The 21,240-nt window shown below is 30.3% G+C and overlaps 1 protein-coding gene across 2 annotated transcripts in view; it reads right to left on the bottom strand.

Moving 5' to 3' along the window:
• LOC107456550 (protein unc-93 homolog A-like) overlaps positions 1-21,240 on the bottom strand; it is a 57,906-nt gene that overhangs the window by 16,740 nt on the left and 19,926 nt on the right. For both annotated transcript variants that reach the window (XM_016074443.3, XM_071181436.1), the window contains exon 2: positions 7,397-8,793. In XM_016074443.3, the coding sequence (XP_015929929.1) occupies positions 7,397-8,536 (1,140 nt within the window). In that variant the 5' untranslated portion in view covers positions 8,537-8,793. The remainder of the gene's footprint in view (positions 1-7,396; positions 8,794-21,240) is intronic.

Genomic DNA, 21,240 nt, shown 5'->3' with positions numbered 1-21,240 from the left:
TTTAGAGATTCCCCCTACCTCTGTCAAATACTTCATCATAGAATTCAAATGATGCTTGACTTCGGTAATCTGCTGGGAACCGTGTCTTAACGATCAGTCCACTGCGGGACCTTCTAATAATGACTTCCTGTAAGAACTTTAGCATTTTCAAAAATATTTCATATCCACACAACTTATAACTACTTCTATTCTAAATAGCCAATCAGGAATAAGATCGAATTTGAGTTTTAATAATTCAATATATTCACTCAATAGTAGATTTTCAACGTTTTTGCCCATTACAATTCAACTAACAAATTAACAACAGCATAATCAACATCGAACCAAATGCAAATATAAGTTTCGATGTGTTGATAATGCATTAATTGTCCAATGTTGCCACTTTTTGATAAATTATAAAAATAGTTTTTTTTTGTGCAATGCAAAACACGAATGCAAATGCAATGTTTTTTAAGATATTTCAATCTAAATAATAAGTATTATTTTGCATGAGGCAAAAAAAGGTTTTCCTTAATAACTATTGTGTTCTAATAATCGAATTTGTTTGTGGATATAAAAATTCATTCTTAATGATTCAAGCTCCAAAACTTATGTCCATTCATTAGCTCTAACGGTATTACAAGTCACAAAATCAGACATAAAAATGTACTTTCTTTGACTAAATTTACTTTTCCCCAACAGATTTAATTTCTCAACCCTCGTAATAGAGGAGTCCCGCAATCTAGTTAATAATATGGCTCCAAAAGTTTAGGGAGGAGACAGAGTGGACGAAGTTTTGCAATCCTTAATGTTGAGTTCACCTTTAGCGCATTTTATCATATTGTAGCGTAACTACCACTACAAATATTAAACATCAATTCACTGGTATATAAGACGTGCTAACTTGATTCAATCACGAGGTACCTTTTGATAAAAGAAGGTTGTCATGGTCACAAACTCCGTCCCCACATTGGTGACCCGGACGTGATTTGAATACGCAGTAACGCCCACTTCGCAAAACTCTTGACAGTAACGCCTACTTCGATGGATAGTCCACATTGAATAGTTGACTTGCTACTTGTGATTGCAGCATTATCCAATCCTCCTCACGCTGTTGCTACTCAGTCACGATTAAACACAACGGCTGCCTGCATACACTCGACTGCTAAGGGCAACACAGGAGTGACTACGACTGTGAAGTTAATACACCTCTTACATTCAGCACTCAAAAACCCAGTGACCTTAATTCAGCTCTCCTGGTCTTTCGCAAGTACAGCAACTAGTGGTACTGAATTCTATCCCTGATAAAATTCTGGTGGGGGAGTAGTGTGGCGTAACTACCACTACGAAAATTAAACATCAATTCACTGATACATAAGACATGCTAACTTGATTCAATCACGAGGTACCTTTTGATCGATGAAGGTTGGCATGGTCGATAACTTCGCCCCCACATTGGTGAACAAATCTTCGGAACTAATGAGGTGAATAAAAGCGTTTTTGAAATCAATCAAATAACTTGTTCATCTTAAGATAATTCAACATAGAAAATTACTTTTATAATTATTTATTATTTTTTATTACTTAATTCATGAATGGTTGAAAATAATTTTAATTATAATGTATAAAATTTTTATATTAGTTTAATACACTTAATTTTCAGAGAAACAGTGGTTATAAATAAAAGGATTTAATTTAATAGTTTTCGAGAAATAAAAATTTAAAAATACGACTTCCATAAAAAGTAAAATTAGGATAAAGGTTCCAAAGTCATCGGTCGTTTTATTAAGAACATATTTGTGTCTTATTTCGTAACTTAAAATACCGTTTGCTCTTATCAATTAGCAAATTTTTAATTAGATTATTAAAACTGAGTTGAAGTACTTGAAAATCTGATCATAAGACCAAAAGTTGTTAAGGTGCTGTCACTTTTCAGCTATTGTACATATTTGATAGTATAAAGTACTTGATTGTTTTAATCTTAGTCACACGTTTAAAATATTTTTATGTGAGTAAAATGCATGTTTAAATATACTTCATGATAATTTTTAAGAAAGTAATTAAGTTAACTTAAAAATGATTAACAGGTTTAATTGAAAAATATTTTACTAACTTACAAAAAAGTGTGTCTCTATAAAAAGAATATTGATTTTTAATTTACGACTTAATCTCCTTGACTTCAACGTTGGTGTTGGCAACCAAATGTCAAGATAATTCTGGGAAACTTATTCTCAAATCATTAATTCCCAGTTAGCTAAAGAAAAAATAATTCAGTTTTTTTTCCGTTCCATAATTGGATAAGGTTTTTCGGCGACAGAAAATACAACTTTTTTCTTAGTTGCCATCTGAGATAAAAAGAGGTTTAGAAATATTATCATAGAATATACTTTGTTACAAGTAAATGGATTTGTGAAAATGTGAAAAAATATTTTTATAGACAAAGTTATAGTTCCTTACCACAACATTAAATTATGTAGAACAAAGAATAAGTATTTAAAAGTTAGCAAGAAATTGGAAATAAAAAAAAATTGAAAATCTTCCTAAAACTGATGTGTGTGGTTTGACTGACAGCTTATCCAAACGGAGAAAACAATTCTGGTAAAATTACCATACTGTATGGTAATGGTAGTAAAAATACCCAATTATGGTTAATAGAACCAAAATATAAAGTATTTAAACCGTTCATGTGGTAATTTTTCTACACATATGATTACTGTTTACCGTAAATTCACGTTTTGAAAACCAGCGTTCTTATTACCACGAATTTAATAAAACATACAAAACTGAAAAGTTAATCTTAATGATAAACTACGATTTCTAACTGCGATTTCAAGATTAACTACGAATTCCTTTTCATAGTTAATGTTGAAAAACATTTCCGTTGGAATGCAAAGGTACACATTGCAGATATTTGCTCTGCAATAGAAAAAAAAAGCATTTCTGTTGGTATGCAAAGTTGCATATTACAGATATTTGCTCTGCAATAGAAAAACACATTTCTGTCGGAATGCAAATGTACACATTACAGATATTTGCTCTGCAATGGAAAAAACATTTCTGTTAAAATGCAAAGGTACACATTACAGATATTTGCCTTGCAATAAAAAAAAATCTTTCTGTTGGAATGAAAAAGGTACGCAATACAGACATTTGCTCTGCAACAGAAAAAACATTTCTGTTTGAATACAAAGGTACACATTACAGATATTTGCTCAGCAATGGAAAATATCTTAGTACCCCAGAATCTTCAAAATTCGCCAATTATATGATGTTTGCTACGCATGTGCTGTTCAATTGTGAATTGTGATGAGTTCCGAAAGTCAACAATGTGAATGTAATGATGAAATCACTAACAATGATATTTTAAGCTTAAAGGAATGTGAGGATAGTGGTAGCATTAACGGCTTAGTAAAAATATTAATAAGTGTATTGAATTTTTTTTTATTAACAAAAGAAAGGTAGAAATGTTGTCCCATTACAGCGGATATACAATATACAAAAGTAAACATCGATTTAGAGTTTCTTAAATTAAAATATTATTCACCGCGAACCAAAGGATAACGCAACAAGAAATTGTAATCCAGATAATACAGTGAAACCTCTCAGGTGTGACCACTCTCTGTTCCACAATAAAATAGTCGTTAATGGAAGTTGGTCGTTCCTAGGGGTTACTTCCATTAACTTCAAAGTGTTATCGTAGTAGTGTATTTTTTGCAAGCAATTTTTATTTTACTCAGTGTCATTTTCTTGGTACGGAAATGCCACAGTTTTAAAGAAATCGTATATTTAAAATTCGATTTCTCTGGAACTATTCGACCGATTTCCCTCAAATTTATATTTTAACATTTAAAATTGCCCTCTTTAAAATTATGTAAAAAAGTGTATACCTTACAATTCAAAATTGTTTCGACTATCAGGAAATAAAATAATAAAAATAATAAATATTTACAAAAATTTACTTTTTGCATGGTATCTGTAAATAAACGAATTTTATACTAGTGAGCAAACATTTTTGAATTCGCTCAAAAAGTTTTTTAGATACAGCGAAATACGCAAGAATTAAAATTAACATTAAGGGGTCCAAACTTTAAATCGCGCTCCCGACCAAACTATGGGGGCCATATTTCCCAGATTGCTGTATTTTTTGGATCAGAAATCAGAATCCGTTAAAAAATAGGTGCGTTTGTTCAGGAAAGTAAGTATTTGTGTCTGATTTCGTAACTGAAAATATAGTCTGCACTAATTATTTAGCATATTTGAGATCACCTCCCCGAGCCTTTACGAATGAGTCCTAGAACGTAAAGATAAGATCAGATCATTAAGTAAAAAGTTACTCAGGGTTCGATTTTTTTTTGTGCATTGTACAATTATGCTGGATCGAGCATCCTACTGCGATTTCGAAGATCCAGATTTCGAATCCTGCCGGCAGCCAATGAAACATATCCCTCATACATTTCTTTCTCCACAACACTTTTGAGATTATGCATTTTTTTTCAAGAATGTACATGCTGTTTGAATTTTGAATAGATGGGGTTTTAAAATTTGAATATTTGTTTCAAAGCTACTTTGTCACATTTTTGTTCAATTTTTAGAAACCTTTTTTTATAGTGTTCAAGTTGATTACATCTCTTTGCAGATGACATTAGAATCGATACACGAATGATATTAATCTATGAAAAGCTATAAATAATAATAAGGTTATCTAAGATGGCAAATTCTAATTATATAATTATTATTAAGTATTTCATGTTTATTTACCGTTGAATAGCAAACAATAATACAAATGAAATAAGTTTCTTTAAATTTAAATAGTCATATACAGGAGAAAAAGATATTTCACATTTCTTAAAAATTAAATTCCACTCTTTACAGGAGACGACTCTTTCGAGAAATTCTTCCGAATACAATTGGTGTTAAATTTAACGATTCGTTGCAAATAATTGAAAAGTCAGAACAATAAGCTTCTTAACGAGGGCAGCAAATCAGCGTAGAAAATTCGACTCTCCGCGTTAATTAACATCATTAACAGTAAGCATGGTGTCACAAAATGTGATTCAATTTAAAGGCATCGCAAATGAAAAAAAAGTTCGTTAACAACCCTTAAAATTGAATACGACTCTTTGCAAATGGCATTAGAACCCATACAATAATTAATTTCATTCTCTTTTAAGCTCTGAAATTGTGTTTTTATTTTTTATTTTAGTTTTGAAAAGATTAGTTTCATTTTCTAAAGTGTCGGGAATGTAAAAGACGGACACTTACTGAAACATCCTTTTCTGCATTCATAAAAGTTTCATTCCTAGAATTTTATCGCTTCGGTGATAAATGAAGAAGAAATAAAGAAACTGATTTATTAAAAAAAATTTTTTGAGAAAAGTTTACATCTATCTGAAGAATATTAAATAGAGAAGCAATTTATTCGAATGTTTTGAACGCTGAATTTGAAAAGATGTCATTCATTTTTTATGACTAGAGAAAACAACGATTGTAATTAAAATATACTTAAAAATTTTATTTTTCATTTCTTTTGACGTATATTCAAAACTTTATACACAGCATATATATTTGGAAAATAAACCTAAGGAGTGGGGTTAATTGGTTAGCATATGAATAAAAAATTTAGAGTATGAATTTTTTTGACCATTACAGTGTCATGAAAATATTGAACGGTTATGAAATGAATCAAATACAGGGTAACTTTTAGTACAGCAGCTAGCTATAAGCTCGGCATATAAGCATATCATAAGGATTGAGAATTACATAGAAACTCACGTAAAGATATGTCAAAATATGCTGCTAGGGACGGCTTTCTTTTAAGGACAAGCTGTTCATGAGCATTTAAAACACTTTTATTTATTTAAATTATCTTAATTTTCAGTTAAATTTACGCTTTCTAGTAATTATAGACGAAAATTGCATTCAAATCGGTCCAAGAATTGTCTTTTTATTGCAATAATATCATTTTGGCACTAACTTGGTGAGTTTGAGACGTTTGTCGCAAAAATATTAACTTATGTAAAATGGCTATTTCTGGACTTGTGTGAATGTAATTTTTGAAAATCATTAGTAGAAAACGTAAAATCAATATAAAATTATGATAATATAGATAAATAAAAGTACCATTTCAAATGCTATTATTTCATAGGTCATAAAAAAAGGCGCCCCTAGTGGTGTACTATCACATTTTCGGATATGGCTTGCAAGGTAATTCTGAATGCTTATGATATATGCCGTACCCTCTCTCCAAATTTTAACTTCTGTACTGAATCACCTCGTTTGTAGACGAGTTTAATTATTTTTGCTGCAGCAAGCTAAAAAATCCAGAATGCAGGTGTTATGTGGCTTAGAAATTTAATTTAAGATAGTTAAGAAATTTAATTTAAGATAGTTAAAAGCTAAAACGTAAAAAGATATTTATGATATATTAAGTGTTTTGTATAAAATACAATGCTTTAAAAATGGTTTAAATTATTGAATTAATACTTTTTGTAACAACATGTAAATTATTATTATCTAATTCACAAAAATAATGAATTTTAGAACACATTAACAAAACTATAATTGCAGTATTCCCTCTTGCCTTTTATAAAGGTAGAACTATACATTTTCCGATTGTTAAAACTAAATATTGCGTGATTAAATATTATATAAATCAATCATTTTACTTTCCTAAACCATAATTAAATTGATTATAAAAGATATATATTTTAATACTTTGGTTTAAAAGCCTTTTTTAAAAATTTTTTTTAAATGTATTCAGTAAACACTTCTTTAAAAACAATGTTACATTTATTCTGGTATATTTTTTTGTGATGGGTGTGTTTTTGCAAAAACCCTAAGGATAAATTATACTAATTCTAAGACTGAATTTTTAATTTTTACTTATTTGGAATCATAAACTCTGATGCCTGTTTCTCAGATTTATTTTTAAAAACTAAATATCATCCATCAGCTTATTAAAACTTAATAAATATGAAGTAATAAAAAATACACTTAAGTTATGTGATTTAAGTTAGAAATAAAGACACTTGGTTTTATAAATTGAAAAATAAACCAATATTATAGTTATTTTTCTTTGTATCACTGTCTGACGGTAGGCCAAACTCGTCCATAACATTCAATATTAACTTTGCAATTTTTAAATATTTTTTGGAGAGATAAAGACATCATTAAAAGTGGAAAAAAAGGTATATATTTTATAGAAATGTTATTGCGTAAAGTTTAAAATTTTCTTATTGTCAGAAAAATGTAAGTAAGCATGCCTAATTCTTTTATCATGCTTATAAAATAAAATTTTTTGATTATGTTTCTGTTTTCAAGTGTTCAGTTGTTTAATTTTTAATAAATAGGTGACAAATTTTCCTATTTCCAAATTTAAGGATAATTTTATATAAACTGCATGCAAAATATATCTTACCCTCGTAAAATCAGCAATCATGAATCCTTGCTCGTAACCAATAAAAATTATCATGGGAAGCATAAGCCGTAGCTGGGGATCTATCAGAGACAGAATAACCTTCCGGAAACTAAGAAGAATAGGTGGTCGCTCCAGTGGATCTTGAGACACGTACAAGTCAAACTTGTCTAGCAGGGTAGTCACAGTAGCCAAACCAAGAAATGCCAAGCCAAGGAAAACTGATATTATCATCAGATAAAGATTAGAGGGTACATAAAACACGTAAGAAGCGGGGCTTCGAAAGATACCGTCCTCAGTGATATGATCCAGAGTGCAAAGACTTGGTCTGGCAACAGTGGCATATAAGGATGGCGACATATGCATGTCCATCATTGGGAAATGTGGTCCACTCGCATGGAATTTGGGATATTGAGGGAGAGTTGAGAAGACATATACATCGCCACCATATCGCAATAAGAGGGCAGTGACTAGATGTCCCCATATTCGACTAGAGTTGTAAAAGAAGTAGAAAAGCCGAAGATACCGCTGCTGAACTTTGTCGCGTATGCCATCCGTTAAATAAGCCATTCTGGATACCAATTGCATCAGAAATGTGGTCTGAGCGCAGAACAAAGGACCAAAAGAGAGACCAAGCAGGACGGCACTTGGCAACAAAGTGTATGCTCTTGGGTAGAAAAATGTAGAAATATAAAGGGCGATGAGAACGAATGCGAGAACGACAGTCCAGTTTGGCGTCATTTTTTGAACAAATATTGGACCGTATAAAGACGAGAATGCTGCCAAACCGTATAAAACACTTAAAGAATGTAATCCGATTATGGTCTCGAGAAATAGAGAACTCTGCAGACTCTGCAGAGCGGATAGTGCGCTGAATGTAAAAACAAACCCTAGTCCTAGCACTATCATGTTTTTCAGCAACTGTCTTTCTGTCTGCACAGATGATATTGATTCTGATGTCGTGAATGCATTGTCTGTACCATAGGTGTGAATGCGATTTTGCCCCAGAGGTTTAATTCGAGTTTGAGCTGTTGCTCTGTTAAAGTGGTAGCCTATTTCAACAGGGATGTTTTCTGTGCGGCATTTAGGCCTGGGGCTTAATAGATTTTCGTGAGATTTGGCACTGGAATGAGTTGATGACATGTTGAAAAGCTTGAAAGAGTGGTCTGAGATATAGTTTTTGAATAAGTCACAAGAATATATTAACTATTCAATCTACGTTTGAGCTGTGGTGTTTTCATCAGCATTGTTTGTGCTCCATCTACAAATGTCAACATTTTCAGCTGCATATGACACTTGATTTCTGGCTTTCTTTAAAGAAGATATTTTCCTTTACAGTGGACTTTTGAAAATTCTGAATATTACTTAAATGCTTTTATGATGCTTTTCTTGCATTTAACCTGAAAAACAAAGATAAAAATTTTGTAAATTATTTAAAAAAAAGTTTTACTTAAAATTTATTTAAAAACTTATTTCAAAAGTTAAATCCATTAAAAATATAAAAGGATTTTTAAATATACTGTTTAAATGAATAGATTAAAACATGCATTATAAATGCCAGTAACTTTCAATTTTTTTTGTAAATATAAAGATAAACAAAAATTCTTAAAATTTTGATATAAGAATTTCTTTTCCTTTATTTAGTTATAGATCCATAAAAAATACTTATGATAAAAACTTTTCGTTTTTAATTTAATTTTTGTTGATTGGATTGAATGTGCAGTTTGAAGATCCAAATGCAGGTTAAAACTATGTACCAAACTCATAGTAAAAAGTTGACAATAAATATTTATATAAAGTAGCAAAATAACTTATTTAAAGTAGTAAAACACATATAGAAAAACAGCAAAATTATAAGTAATGTAGTTTTGTCAGAATCTATATGACCCCTTGGCCTACAATAGGCTGTAGTGGAAATGCTTTACTTTATTTTTTTACTTTTCACTCGGTGTTAGGTGAATCATTGGCAAAAATGCTTAAAAAATAAATATTAGAAGCCGAAATTACATACAGGAGTAAGTTTAATGTCAATATTCGCACAATCTAGAGAAATAAGTTTCCTGGATGTGGAAGGGAGTGATCGTTTCTAAATGAGGTTACTTTGATTATGAGGAAATAAAAACTAAATTCTGCAATGTATGCGAAATTATGTTAAGAATTATACCTCCTTTCTTGAATGAAAGATTATGTTCATGCAAGAGTTTGCAAATTTGTCTATTTCTAAGGGAAAAAAAAGAATAAATGATGTATTTAACTCCTTTTTTACTGGCGTCGCATGTTATGCGACGAAGAGGAAAGTTGCATCATTGAAATTGAATTCCTCGCTACTGAATTCCTCCTGTAAGTCTCTTTAAATCCCGCGATTATTTTTGTATTTTTGATATTGCTAAGACGTAGAGAGCAACTAGTCCCACAATTTTCACAGTGAGATTTCTCGCCTTGAATTGAAATCAAAATCAGTTTGTACTGTCTGTAATTTCGCTTTCATTAGTGTTGTATTACTGCATTAGAGTTAGTGATAAATGTGATTTTCATGCTCTGATGCCAAAGACTGACTGTAAAACTGTTTTAACTGTAAGGTTCGAAAATTATTTTCCAAAATATATTTTATCTAATTTTAATAATTATTTTGTGCAGATTTTCATCTTAAATAACTTAAAGCAATAGAGTTAATAAATATATTAACACAGTGTATTTTTTTAAAGATAAAGCTTGGCTGCATTGCAGAGAAAACTGAAGATCAGTGAACCGGACAACAAATATTTCCCTACCAATACGTCAAGCAAAAAACTGCTTGCTGACAAAGAAATTTGCATTTGTAAATTTCGGGTAGAACATATATTAATTTTCAGAAATAAAAAAAAATCAAGCGTTTTTCGTAAATTTGAAGAAAAAAAAAATCCGATGAGTGGTAGTTTGTACTGAAAAGTTTAGTATCATTAAATACAGAGCGACTCAAGCATGCCTAAACACTTAGGCCTGTTTTTAGGGTGTTTTTCCAACAGCCATGGATAGAACGGCACATAATTTTGACCCCGGTCAGCAGACCTGGGCAGAACTCGAGGCTATCCCTCTTTCCCAAAATCCACACTAACGACAGTACTTTCAGCTGCGGCAGATTTAACGCAAACCGTGGTGCATATGCAAGCTGGCTGTTCAGGCAGCTGCTAGGATCAAACGCACGATCCTAATTCCCCCAAGTGCTGTGAGCTAGGCCTACGCCACCGGAGCTGTTAAATATATGTCTCACAGATGGCGTTCTTCGCAGTGATGTAAAAGTTAATTAATATTCAGATTCCATAGAGACACTGTAACGGTTCGTCAATGTAATTAAAAAATTCACTGCAATATAAAGTGTTTTGTTATAACTTTTTTAACTGACTCATGTTATATGGATAAACTGAATGCGGATTCAAGATTAAAAAAATGAATAACTATTGCCCCTGAGATTATCGTATTTCACATTTGAGTCTCGGGTCACAGGTTTGAGCCCCATGTTGGATGCCAATGTGAAATGCAACAATCTCGGAATCAATGATTATTTATTCGTAAATCCGCATTTTGTTAACCCATGTAAGATGAGTGAGTTGCATAAGTTGTAACTAAACGCTTCACGAAAGAAAAATAAATTTTATAACAATAACGAAGAATGATGTCAACGTTACAGTGTCTCTATGGAATCTGAATACTTATTAACTTTTACATTACTGCACAGAGCGCCGTCTGTGAGACAGATTATTAACAGGAGTGCTCATAAAACACCAAATTATCTCCTGAAAAAAGTACAATTGACATTAAATTATATTCAAGCTGCGTAGAAGCTGGTAGTTAACTAATCATGTAATAAAACTTCTGATGTTATAAAGTAAGTTTACTGAAAGGGAACAAAAACTATGATTAAAAGCCATTATATCTAAACACCATCGTAATATTATCCTAAACCACACCCTTTATTGGAATTCTTTGTTCGCAAAAGGAATATTATTTGATTCCAATAACTAATATCCACTTGCTGCTGCAAAAGTCCGATAAAGACATCGATTGGTTCAACAATAAAATCAACGCTTCAAACGCTTATTTGCTCTAGATCTGATACAAATTTTGCTGATGTAATCATGGTTGTTGTCAACGATCGGTAAAAAAAACTTTCAAAGAAGTTACACGAATGTTTTTTTAAAAAATTTTATTTAAGTTTCAGAACAAAACTTTTGTCGGACATTTGTTTCTGAAAAAATCAATAAAAATGTATTGGCATATCATTTAATAACCTTTTTTGTAAGTGATGTATAAAGAACAAATTTGTATGAAAAAATTGCTACTTTCACTAAGTTTTGCTTTTTGGTTAGCTTTCTGTGCATTTATTTTTATAGATTTTAAAAGCGTTTACATGAATCGACAATGTTAAAAGCTATCGAAAATTATCATATCGCATTTGACTAAATATAATATTGATTATTTCTGAAAGAATTTTTCGTATTTTTATTAGAAGCTTCAGATTCTCAATAAAAGCATTATACATATCAGAAAAAAAAATAGAAAGTTTTAGATAAATTTTTTTTTTTTGATTGGTAGGTTAACAGTTAATTGGCATAAGAGCCAGAAATGGCTATACTTCACCACTCGCTAGGTTAAAGAGTTACACTATCAAAGGATTTAATTATGCACAAAATAAACAAACACAATTGGAACCAAGAATTTTCTTTTTCTTTCAAATTTTGCCTAATAATTTAGTCAACTATTTACCTAGCAAGTATATAAAATATTAATTAAAAAATTCGAAGGTTCTTAAATTATTTTCAGTAATAAATTAAAACAATCAACATATCATTATCGATTCCATAATCAATTCTGTCTGAAGAAAATCTCATAACCGAAACTAATTTTAAAAACTCTTAATTTAAGATTTAAAAAATGTAATTATTTTCAAAAAATAATAATAATAAAAGTAAATGGTAACAATGGATTTTGTTTATCTTTCGAAATTTGATATAATAGTTTAAAAATCACTTAACCAGCAAGAAGTTTGGATGGAAATTAAAATATTAATCAAAATCTTTAAAGGATCTGGAAATATTTTCATAAATAAGACAAAATAAAACAATTTTAAACAGTAAGTCGCTTCCACTTTAAATGTCGTATGGACTTTAGGAATAAATGTTTAAGAAACTAGTCACCAGTCATTATTACAGAGTTCTGGGTTGAAATAAAAATCAAAAAATAGCTTTGAAAATAAAATATTAAAAATTTCGAAAGTTGGAAGAAACTTATTTCAAAGCGCCTTCAGTTAATGAATAAATTCTCTTCTAAGTCACGCAATAAAACCTGAAACCTAACATTAATTCATTCAAAGTACTTTTACATTTAAATAAGAAAGTTTTAGTACTCTAAGAAAGGAAACTGGACATCTGAAGCTTTATTTAGGTTGTTAAATATATTTATATTCTGGTTAAAATAAAAAGAATCTGGAACTTTAGAATGGAGAAAATTATAAATTATCCTTAGAGTTTTCTTTTTCTTCCGAGCTTTAATGATTTTTCAGTTATTATTACTATTTTTTTATCTTTTGTCAAGTCACTGTTTTATTTTAGAAAGTTGGGAACGATATTATAAATTTTAGCTACACTAAGAGGTTTTGAACAATGCAAAACAAAATATGGTATGAATAAATTGAGGAATAAAAATGTTTGAAATTGAGTTAATGAAGTTATTGCATACCGTAAGCTAATGACATTTCCGGTAAATAGAAAAACACAAATATTCTGATAATAAAACCAAAATATACGTTCTTTAAACCATTCATTTGGTAATTTTTTCGTTCATATGATAGCTATTTCGGGAAAATTTGGTTTTCAAAATTGTAGTTTTTATTGCCTTCAAAACTGCAGTGGTTAACAAACAATACAATGCAGAAAATTAAATTTTTAGGAATAAATGATATTCATTCCATGCTCTAAGGTATCACAATAAATTCGACAAATTTTACCAAATTTATCACATTTTATCACATATTATAAAACCATATTTTAAGGAGAAGTTTACAAAAAATCATTATCAAAGCGTTTTGATAAAAATTATCAAGCTTTATGGTGTTCCCATAGAGCCAGAAACACGGTAAATGTTATCATATTCTGGTAGTTTCGACCATTCCTTTTTTCTCAATGAGAAAAGAAAATGAGCCACACTTAAAAACACAATCTTTAAAAGGTTTTTATGTGAATTTTTAGTTGAATTTTTTCAGAAAGATTTTGAACTTGAGAAAGCAAAATAGAAATTTAGTATTATGTCAAAATAAAATATTATTTAAAGTACACTTTAAAAAAAGACGGTAGATGGCTGAACAATAAAACTGATGCATAAAACTATAATGTGGTGCAAGTTTATCACAACCTTTATATGGTGTTAAAGCGGACAATCTTTTCCTCTTGCACTGAACAAAAAAATCGTGAAATCATGTGCGTTAAAAAGCTTTTGCATCGCATTTAATTTATGTTAAGCAGTCCCACAGTAAACTAATCGTAAAGACGTGGTTCCCAGTTGAGATCAGTAAGCGGGTGGGTGATCAGTTTGATCAGCCAGTGTAGGAACCGAGGGTCAGCTAGCTGTATTGATCCTCGTTAAATTATTCTATCGTTTCGACTTCGAGAGTAGGTCATCGGGCTACCTAAGCAGGGGAGCCATCCTTCCTGCAGAGGATCAAAATTGCGATGGCATGTCTTCGGATCATCCTCAGGGATGTTTCCCAGACCGTCTCCAATAGCCTATTGTGCTGCTCCAGTATGATGTAAGTAAAATACATACCTTATATCAACCATAACGATAATTTTATTTTCCATTCTGAAGTGAAATTACGGTCTCTAGGGAAATTTTAGCGGTTACACGGTGAAGTTGAAATAGGGTTAGAGAGAACTGCAAGGTTTGCAAAAACATCTTTTCTTACATTTAAACTTAACGTGAAAGCAATAGAACAATGATTAAATATGCCTGGCAGCACCGTAAAAGAGAGATTTAAATGAAAGGTAGTGGGAAATAAAACTACTTTGTACACAAACCCGTATTGGGACAAATATATTTTTTTAAAAAAAGGGCAGTGTATTACTGATTGTTATAAAAAATGCAAAAAAATAAAAATAAATGAGGTTAGTATCATAAATTTTCAGTTTCATTGATTAAAAGTGAGCACTTCAGTTTATATATTTTTTAAAGAAAAATCTGGAATTATTAGGCTTTATAAAGAGTAGAAGATTAACTACCTGAACAACTAAGTTTTAGTGTAATTGAAAAAGTCATAAATCACCTTTGACTCGGCATTTTAGCTTCCGAAATATAAAAAATTATCCAGAATTAACGTATGCTTAACAAAACTCTTCACGCTTAATAAAATCTTTATATTGTTTTATTATATTTCAACTTTGCAATAAATTTAGGATGCAGAAAATTCTAACGGTAAAATGGTTTAACAGTGTGTCTATTCGGTTTAGAAAAAAGAAAAGGGAAGCTTATCTTTACGGGTTTTAAAAATGTAAAAAGGGGTTAGTTTTTACACTATTAATAAGTCTGGTTTTACGTTTTTAAAGCTCAATAACTCTAGAATTAACGAATGCTTTACAAAACGCTTAACACTTAACAAAATCACTGTATTATATTTCATCTTGCACTTACTCAGGCTGTGGTAAATTTAAAAATGTAAAATCATTCAACAGTTTCCGAAAAAAAGTAAAATTTGATTCTATGCATCTTTAGAAAATTAAAAAATAATAATGACGGAAAAGATTGTTTTTTGGATTATTAAACGAGTACTGCTTTATGATTTAAAATTCATTAGTTTCAGGATTGTTAATAAGCGAGAATTTCTGAAAGCAAACTATTTATTCAGTATAAAGTTGATAATGAGATGTGTTAGTTTTAAAACCCATTCCTGACTTCTATTCAAAACTTGTATATAAAATAAAACCATTTCGCGAGTTTCAAAATATTTGTAATAAAAATTATTCTCATGCATTGGAAAACACTTTACTGGGCAAATCTGCATACATTAAATCTGAAACAAGTTGCACGTAGATTACTAAGCAACTGTTTCTGAAATATATTACCGGTGAATAATATTCAGAAGGTAATTCATGGCGTTTTATCTGAAATCAACGTAGAGAAATCATTTTTATCCTTCATGGAATACAAATTTGTAATTACCTATGAACTTTTGGAAATTTTCCAATTTTGGAAGCAGAAACTGTAATCTGAAACAAATTTATTTTCTCCTACAAATTTATGTTGTTCTTTAAGGATGCATTTCATTTTAAAGTAAGCTAAAAATGAATTATATCTCTAAACATATTTTTTAAAGTTAGCTTAAAATTTTTTTAAAATTATTCTCTGTAGTTATCATTTTCATTTTTAATTATAAATATAGTTAGAAACATAGTAAATCTTCTAGTTAAGAAGTGAAGATTAAAGCATTTTTACTTGTGGGTTCGGTAAAAATAAATTATTACAGATTTTAATGAAATGATATTGGTAAATGAGAATTTTTAATTCAATGTGGATTAAAAATATAGGCTTGCTAATAATAATGGCGATAATGACTTGTGATCATGGTTAATTTATGCTTGTAAACTGCCTTTCTTTTATGCATGTAGGAATGTATTTATATTTTATATATGCTTGGTAGAGTTAAAATCTTACTGGTCAAAGGGGCTTAAGAGAATCTTCCTCTCCAGACCGAACTCAATTATCGAAAGGGTGAAGACGGGAAGGAAAAACTCTAAATATGCTTTTAATTTAATTTTGAAAATAAATTGATGATGGGTGTTTCCCCTATATAGAACTATTCTTCGGAGCATGTAAAATATAAGGCCGTCACACAATTAGAATTTGAACTAAAGCTTGCAATATTTTAGATTCTGTCTTAAACTTTTCCCCCAAAATTATACAAATACAGTGCTACAATCAGCAGTTTTTAAAAGATATTTAAATAGTAAGCAGTTATTAGTTTTTAGAATTTTGATAAATATCTTTATTTTAAAAAAATTAACGTTAAAGGATAATATCTAGCTTCCTTCAAATTGCTTTTTTTATCAATTTAAGATGCAATAAGATTAGATTTTTTTAAGAAATCTAAAAACTGAGAAAAGCATTGTTTTAAATTACCAAATCTCACATAATTTTATTGCTTTGAAATTTAGAGAAAAAACTCATAGAATTTTCAAAAATTATCCGGTGCTATTTCTTTTAATCTAATAAAGTGACCCCATTTATTTTCGATTTTTTAAGGTATTGTGCTGGTCAATAATACCCATATCATCAAAAGTTTGTCAAGCACAAAAAAAAGAAGAAAAAAATCGAGAAAGCACAAATTAAAAATTTAACCTAAAATTCAAGATGGCGAGGGTAGAGGGCTCTTAGAATATGGAAAGGAGAAGATAAGTAACTGCTAGGTGAGGTGTTCTGTATCAGAAAAAGAACTTAAAGGGTTATCAACCTGCTCAGATATAGTAGAGCATTATATGTATTAAGATCCAGCTAGTACATATAAAAAAAAAGAGACAATTAGGAGATGCATCACCTGCGAACCCGTTGTTGAACAACTCTGCATGCCTGGTTACATACGATGTCTCCAATCAACCAATATTTTATTCTCCCTTTTTATGTCAAAATAAGTTAGCAGATTTAATCAACATGAATGATATAAATGTATTCTCAAAGAAATATCTTAATTAACAGTTAGTACTATTTATAAATAGTACAAAAATGCAGAACAAACCAACAATAAATAAAAAATGGAAAATTTTTCATCACCTCTCAAACCACAGTAGTAATTGGGAGGAAAGAAGGGGGAAAACCAGTTTTTAAAATTTCTAAGCTGTACCTCTAAATGTTGCCTTTTCCTTTATACGCAGGGCCCGCACCAATCATTAGGGGATTGGTTTACATATTATGATTATCAAAGCCGACTTTCATCTCCTATGTATATTCTTTGCCTTAAGGATGTTATTCAAAAATAATGCAAGTATTAACGTGATAAAACATAACTTATTTGTGAATTGATACGAACGCCTTAAAATATTATTTATTTTTCTGTTTTGGGAAGTATATTGTCGCTATTGTAGATCTTCTTGTTCACTGTTTTAAAAACGTAATGGCATAACTAAATTAAAAGTTCTCAACTTAAGGCGTAGATAAGTTCTAAATTTGCAGTGCTTTACTTATTGTATGAACTAAATAAATGTCTTTAAAAAAATAAATATTAGGTATTGGAAGAAAAAGACTGGATTTCTGTTTTTTTACTATGCCATTTGATTAGTAATAATATTGATAATAATGTTATTATTATCATTCATTACAATAATAATAACGATATGATAATAAGAGAACCATATATTGTTATCATTCATTATAATAACAACAACCATAAGGACAACAAGAATAAAAACTTCTAACAAAACAATCATTCTGAACATTAAATCCTGTTTACACAAGAATGAATATTAAAATCGATTTCCTTGGATTAAATATTTTCCTTTAATAATGTTCAGACATTTTATCAAGCTTATTTTACTTATATTTTATTATTTTTGAAATTTTAATAATTTGAAAGGAAACTTAAGGGTTTTTGTTTTACTGACACTTAAAAGGCTGAACACAAAATTCCAGACTATATTGAGAGCAAGATGTTAAAACACAGATCGATTATTTTTCCATTTTTTATTCAAATTAAGTGAATATAAACTTAAAAATTAACACCACGATTATTGCTTGATTACCTGATTACTAACACTTCTATAAGAAAGACAAAATTAGTTCTGATTTATACCTCAAATAAAAAAATCCTAAAATATTTCTGACAAATCGACGACGAAACCACTCACGCACACAGAATAATTTGTTTATAGATTAAATCTTGATAATGCTTGCTAACATATAATTATGTTAATTTCAAATTTATTTTGATGGTATGGTAATATCCATCATCTTAAAGTAATTTAGCTTTTTTCTATTACTTTCCTTTTCTTTCATTTCATTTTAGAGCTCCATGCTTCTAAGGAGGTGGCTTTTTTCTTCGATTAGCCTTCTTTAAGAAAAGAATAGAAACAAAACAAAAATGACTCCCATGTCATTTTCATCAAAAAAAAAAAAAATATCGATCATTTCCCCACATGACGGAAACTTCACTGGAGCGCTTAGTGCTACAAATGATCTCAATCGAGATTGGTCGGCGCCCGGCTTGCTATTAGTGCTTAGAGTTGATTTTCAACCTCTCACTGGCAGGTCGTTATCGGAAAGAAACTAAGGAGCGTTGTCATTGGCAGAAGGCAGCAGTTGTGCAGGAATGATGAACGGCTCACTATAGTCGTTCTCCATGCCTTATTAGAAGTCATGTTTCATACTTTATCACGTTTCCGCCTTTTTCTCCTCTTCCACAAAGCACATCATGAAAGATCTTTCTAGAACAATTGCATCGCCCTTTGAGACCGCCTGTTTGCTTATCCAGTTTCTCGTCCAACGACAATATAATGAAAGCATGAAATGGAAGATATTTAATATGTATTGTATAGATGAGGTATTGGGTAGGTATTTAGCGTCTTTTGATTTCAAAATCCTTCCATTCTGTGAACATTCCTTTTCAAGAGAAATGAAAATACCTTTGTACAGACGTTATTAAATTTTACCCCCATTTCATCAGGGAAATAGGAAAACTTGTCAATGAAGGCAAAGCTTAAACCATATTCGTCTTAAGATTAAATGCCTAATTTTCAAATCCTTTAAAGAGTTTTAGCTTAGGGACTTATGTTTTATGTTTAGAGAGTAGAATTAACTTACGACATCAACTCCAGAAAATAATTCTTTACAGGTTATTTAGTTTGGTATATAAATGTTTATTAGAAACTTCTTATTTACTTTCCAATGTTGAATTATGAACCATGGTGTCTCAGAGGATGGGGCACGTGCCTCCTATTGAGAGACTCAGGCTTGAATCCCATCGTTACGAATTCCGCACCCGGCTCGCGCCGACCTCAGTGCTGATATTAAATATCCTCAGTGTAGATGGATAACTGGTTAGATTCCCTTGCGGTCAGGCTAACCATGGGAGATTTTCCTGGTTTTCCTCTTCTTGTAATTCTAAATGCTGGTTAGTTCCATCAAAAATCCCTTCAAGAAGGCAAATTTCTCTCAATACTTGATCCAGGAGTTCCCTTGTCTTCTAGATTGGGTTCAAAATTACAAGGTTACTGAGTTGAACATTGGTAGTCGTAAACTCAAAAATTGGGTTAGCTGTTCAACAATGGCTATAAATGAATAAATGTTAAAGCATAGGAAAACTCTAAATTCAAAAATGTCAGTGCTTATGTGTTAAAAGACTATTAAGACCTGGGGCTAAGATAGTACTTGGCATTGCTAAAATGACAAGTGATAATTTGCCGATGTAATACGAAAATCAATAGCCGTTGCTCCCTCTTGCAGTACTAAAAGGAAACAGTAGATATGAGTAGTTACTGTAGATTGTTACTGTAGTTACTACAGATACTGTAGATATGAGTAGTTTACACTCTATTATTTATAATATCAAATATTTATTTATGTCTGCACGATTATATGATTGAAATATTATATTTATAGCATGAAAGAATGTATATTTATAGCATGAAAGAAGTATAGCACTTCCCCACAAGTGATTTTGAATGCAAGTAGTTTTAATTATGCTTTTTTTTTCTTGAATCATTTCAGCAAATGTTATTGAATGAAGATAAAATGCGTTTGGAATAAAGATAGAATTACTTATTGTGTTATTCCATTATTAGTAAAAATTATTTTTTACTCCTGTTTAAATTACGTCATCCGATAAATCTTACGATAAAAAGAAAAGAAAAAAAATCGAAATTAAAAACGCTTTATCATATTTATTCTTTCACTTGTTTAAAAGGATTAATGAGGCATGCCATCTATATAAATAAGAAATTTATTCAGTATAAAATGTGAAAAAAGGAAACTGGTGCGAAATTTTTGTATTTAGAACAAATAGTAATTTACTTTATAAAATGTACTTTTTCCCTCATTAAAAATCGATATCCTTAACGAATTAACATGTATGCCTTTATAGAATTATACAGTTAAAATAAACTAAATAACCAAATGATTACTGTGGACCTCATAAATCAAAATCAAAATAATAAAAGAAAATAATAGTTTCTAAATAATAGTTTGAATCCGTTGAATCGAGAGAGTTGTCTTGTCGCACTTTGAAAAAAATATGTCACTTTTGAGACGAGCTGCAGCATTAGAGCTGTAGTATATAAACGCTTTATTTTTTTTCTCTGTGGTTAAATCCAATAAGTCATGATATAAATTGATTCATAGGATAATTTAAAAGCTTTGCAAAACTGGCAACAGGACTCAAATCTATCACCTGTCAGAACATTCAGCTTGTAAAGGCAAATTTATTTAAACAGCTTTAAATGCTTCGCTCGCTGATCGCTTTGTTCATTAAAACCCATGATTATCAATATTATTTTTCGTTTCAATGCAGAAACTTTGATCAAAAACAAGAATTATACACTATAACACTTACTTTCTGTTATAATTATCAATGGTCAGCCTAACGTGATAAATATCTTCTTATCCAGGTAACTGTGTAATCTATTCAGTTAATAATGAGTACTGTATTGGTAATAATTTGTTTCCGTGTAAAAATTTTTGATCGATATTAGTCCGTTTTGTCTTTAAGCGGTGAAGAGAATCAAGAAATCCTCTTCACATTTAATCCCCCTGCTCATATAGATTTAGTATAAGATAAAAAGTTGCCCAAAATAATATGTTTCATATGATGCTCGTAACAGGATTCTATTCCTGGATTA

Source organism: Parasteatoda tepidariorum, chromosome 5, assembly GCF_043381705.1.
Source record: "Parasteatoda tepidariorum isolate YZ-2023 chromosome 5, CAS_Ptep_4.0, whole genome shotgun sequence".
NCBI lineage: Eukaryota > Metazoa > Arthropoda > Arachnida > Araneae > Theridiidae > Parasteatoda > Parasteatoda tepidariorum.
The sequence above is the reverse complement of the archived record's forward strand: the minus strand, read 5'-3'. Positions and strand labels throughout refer to the sequence as shown.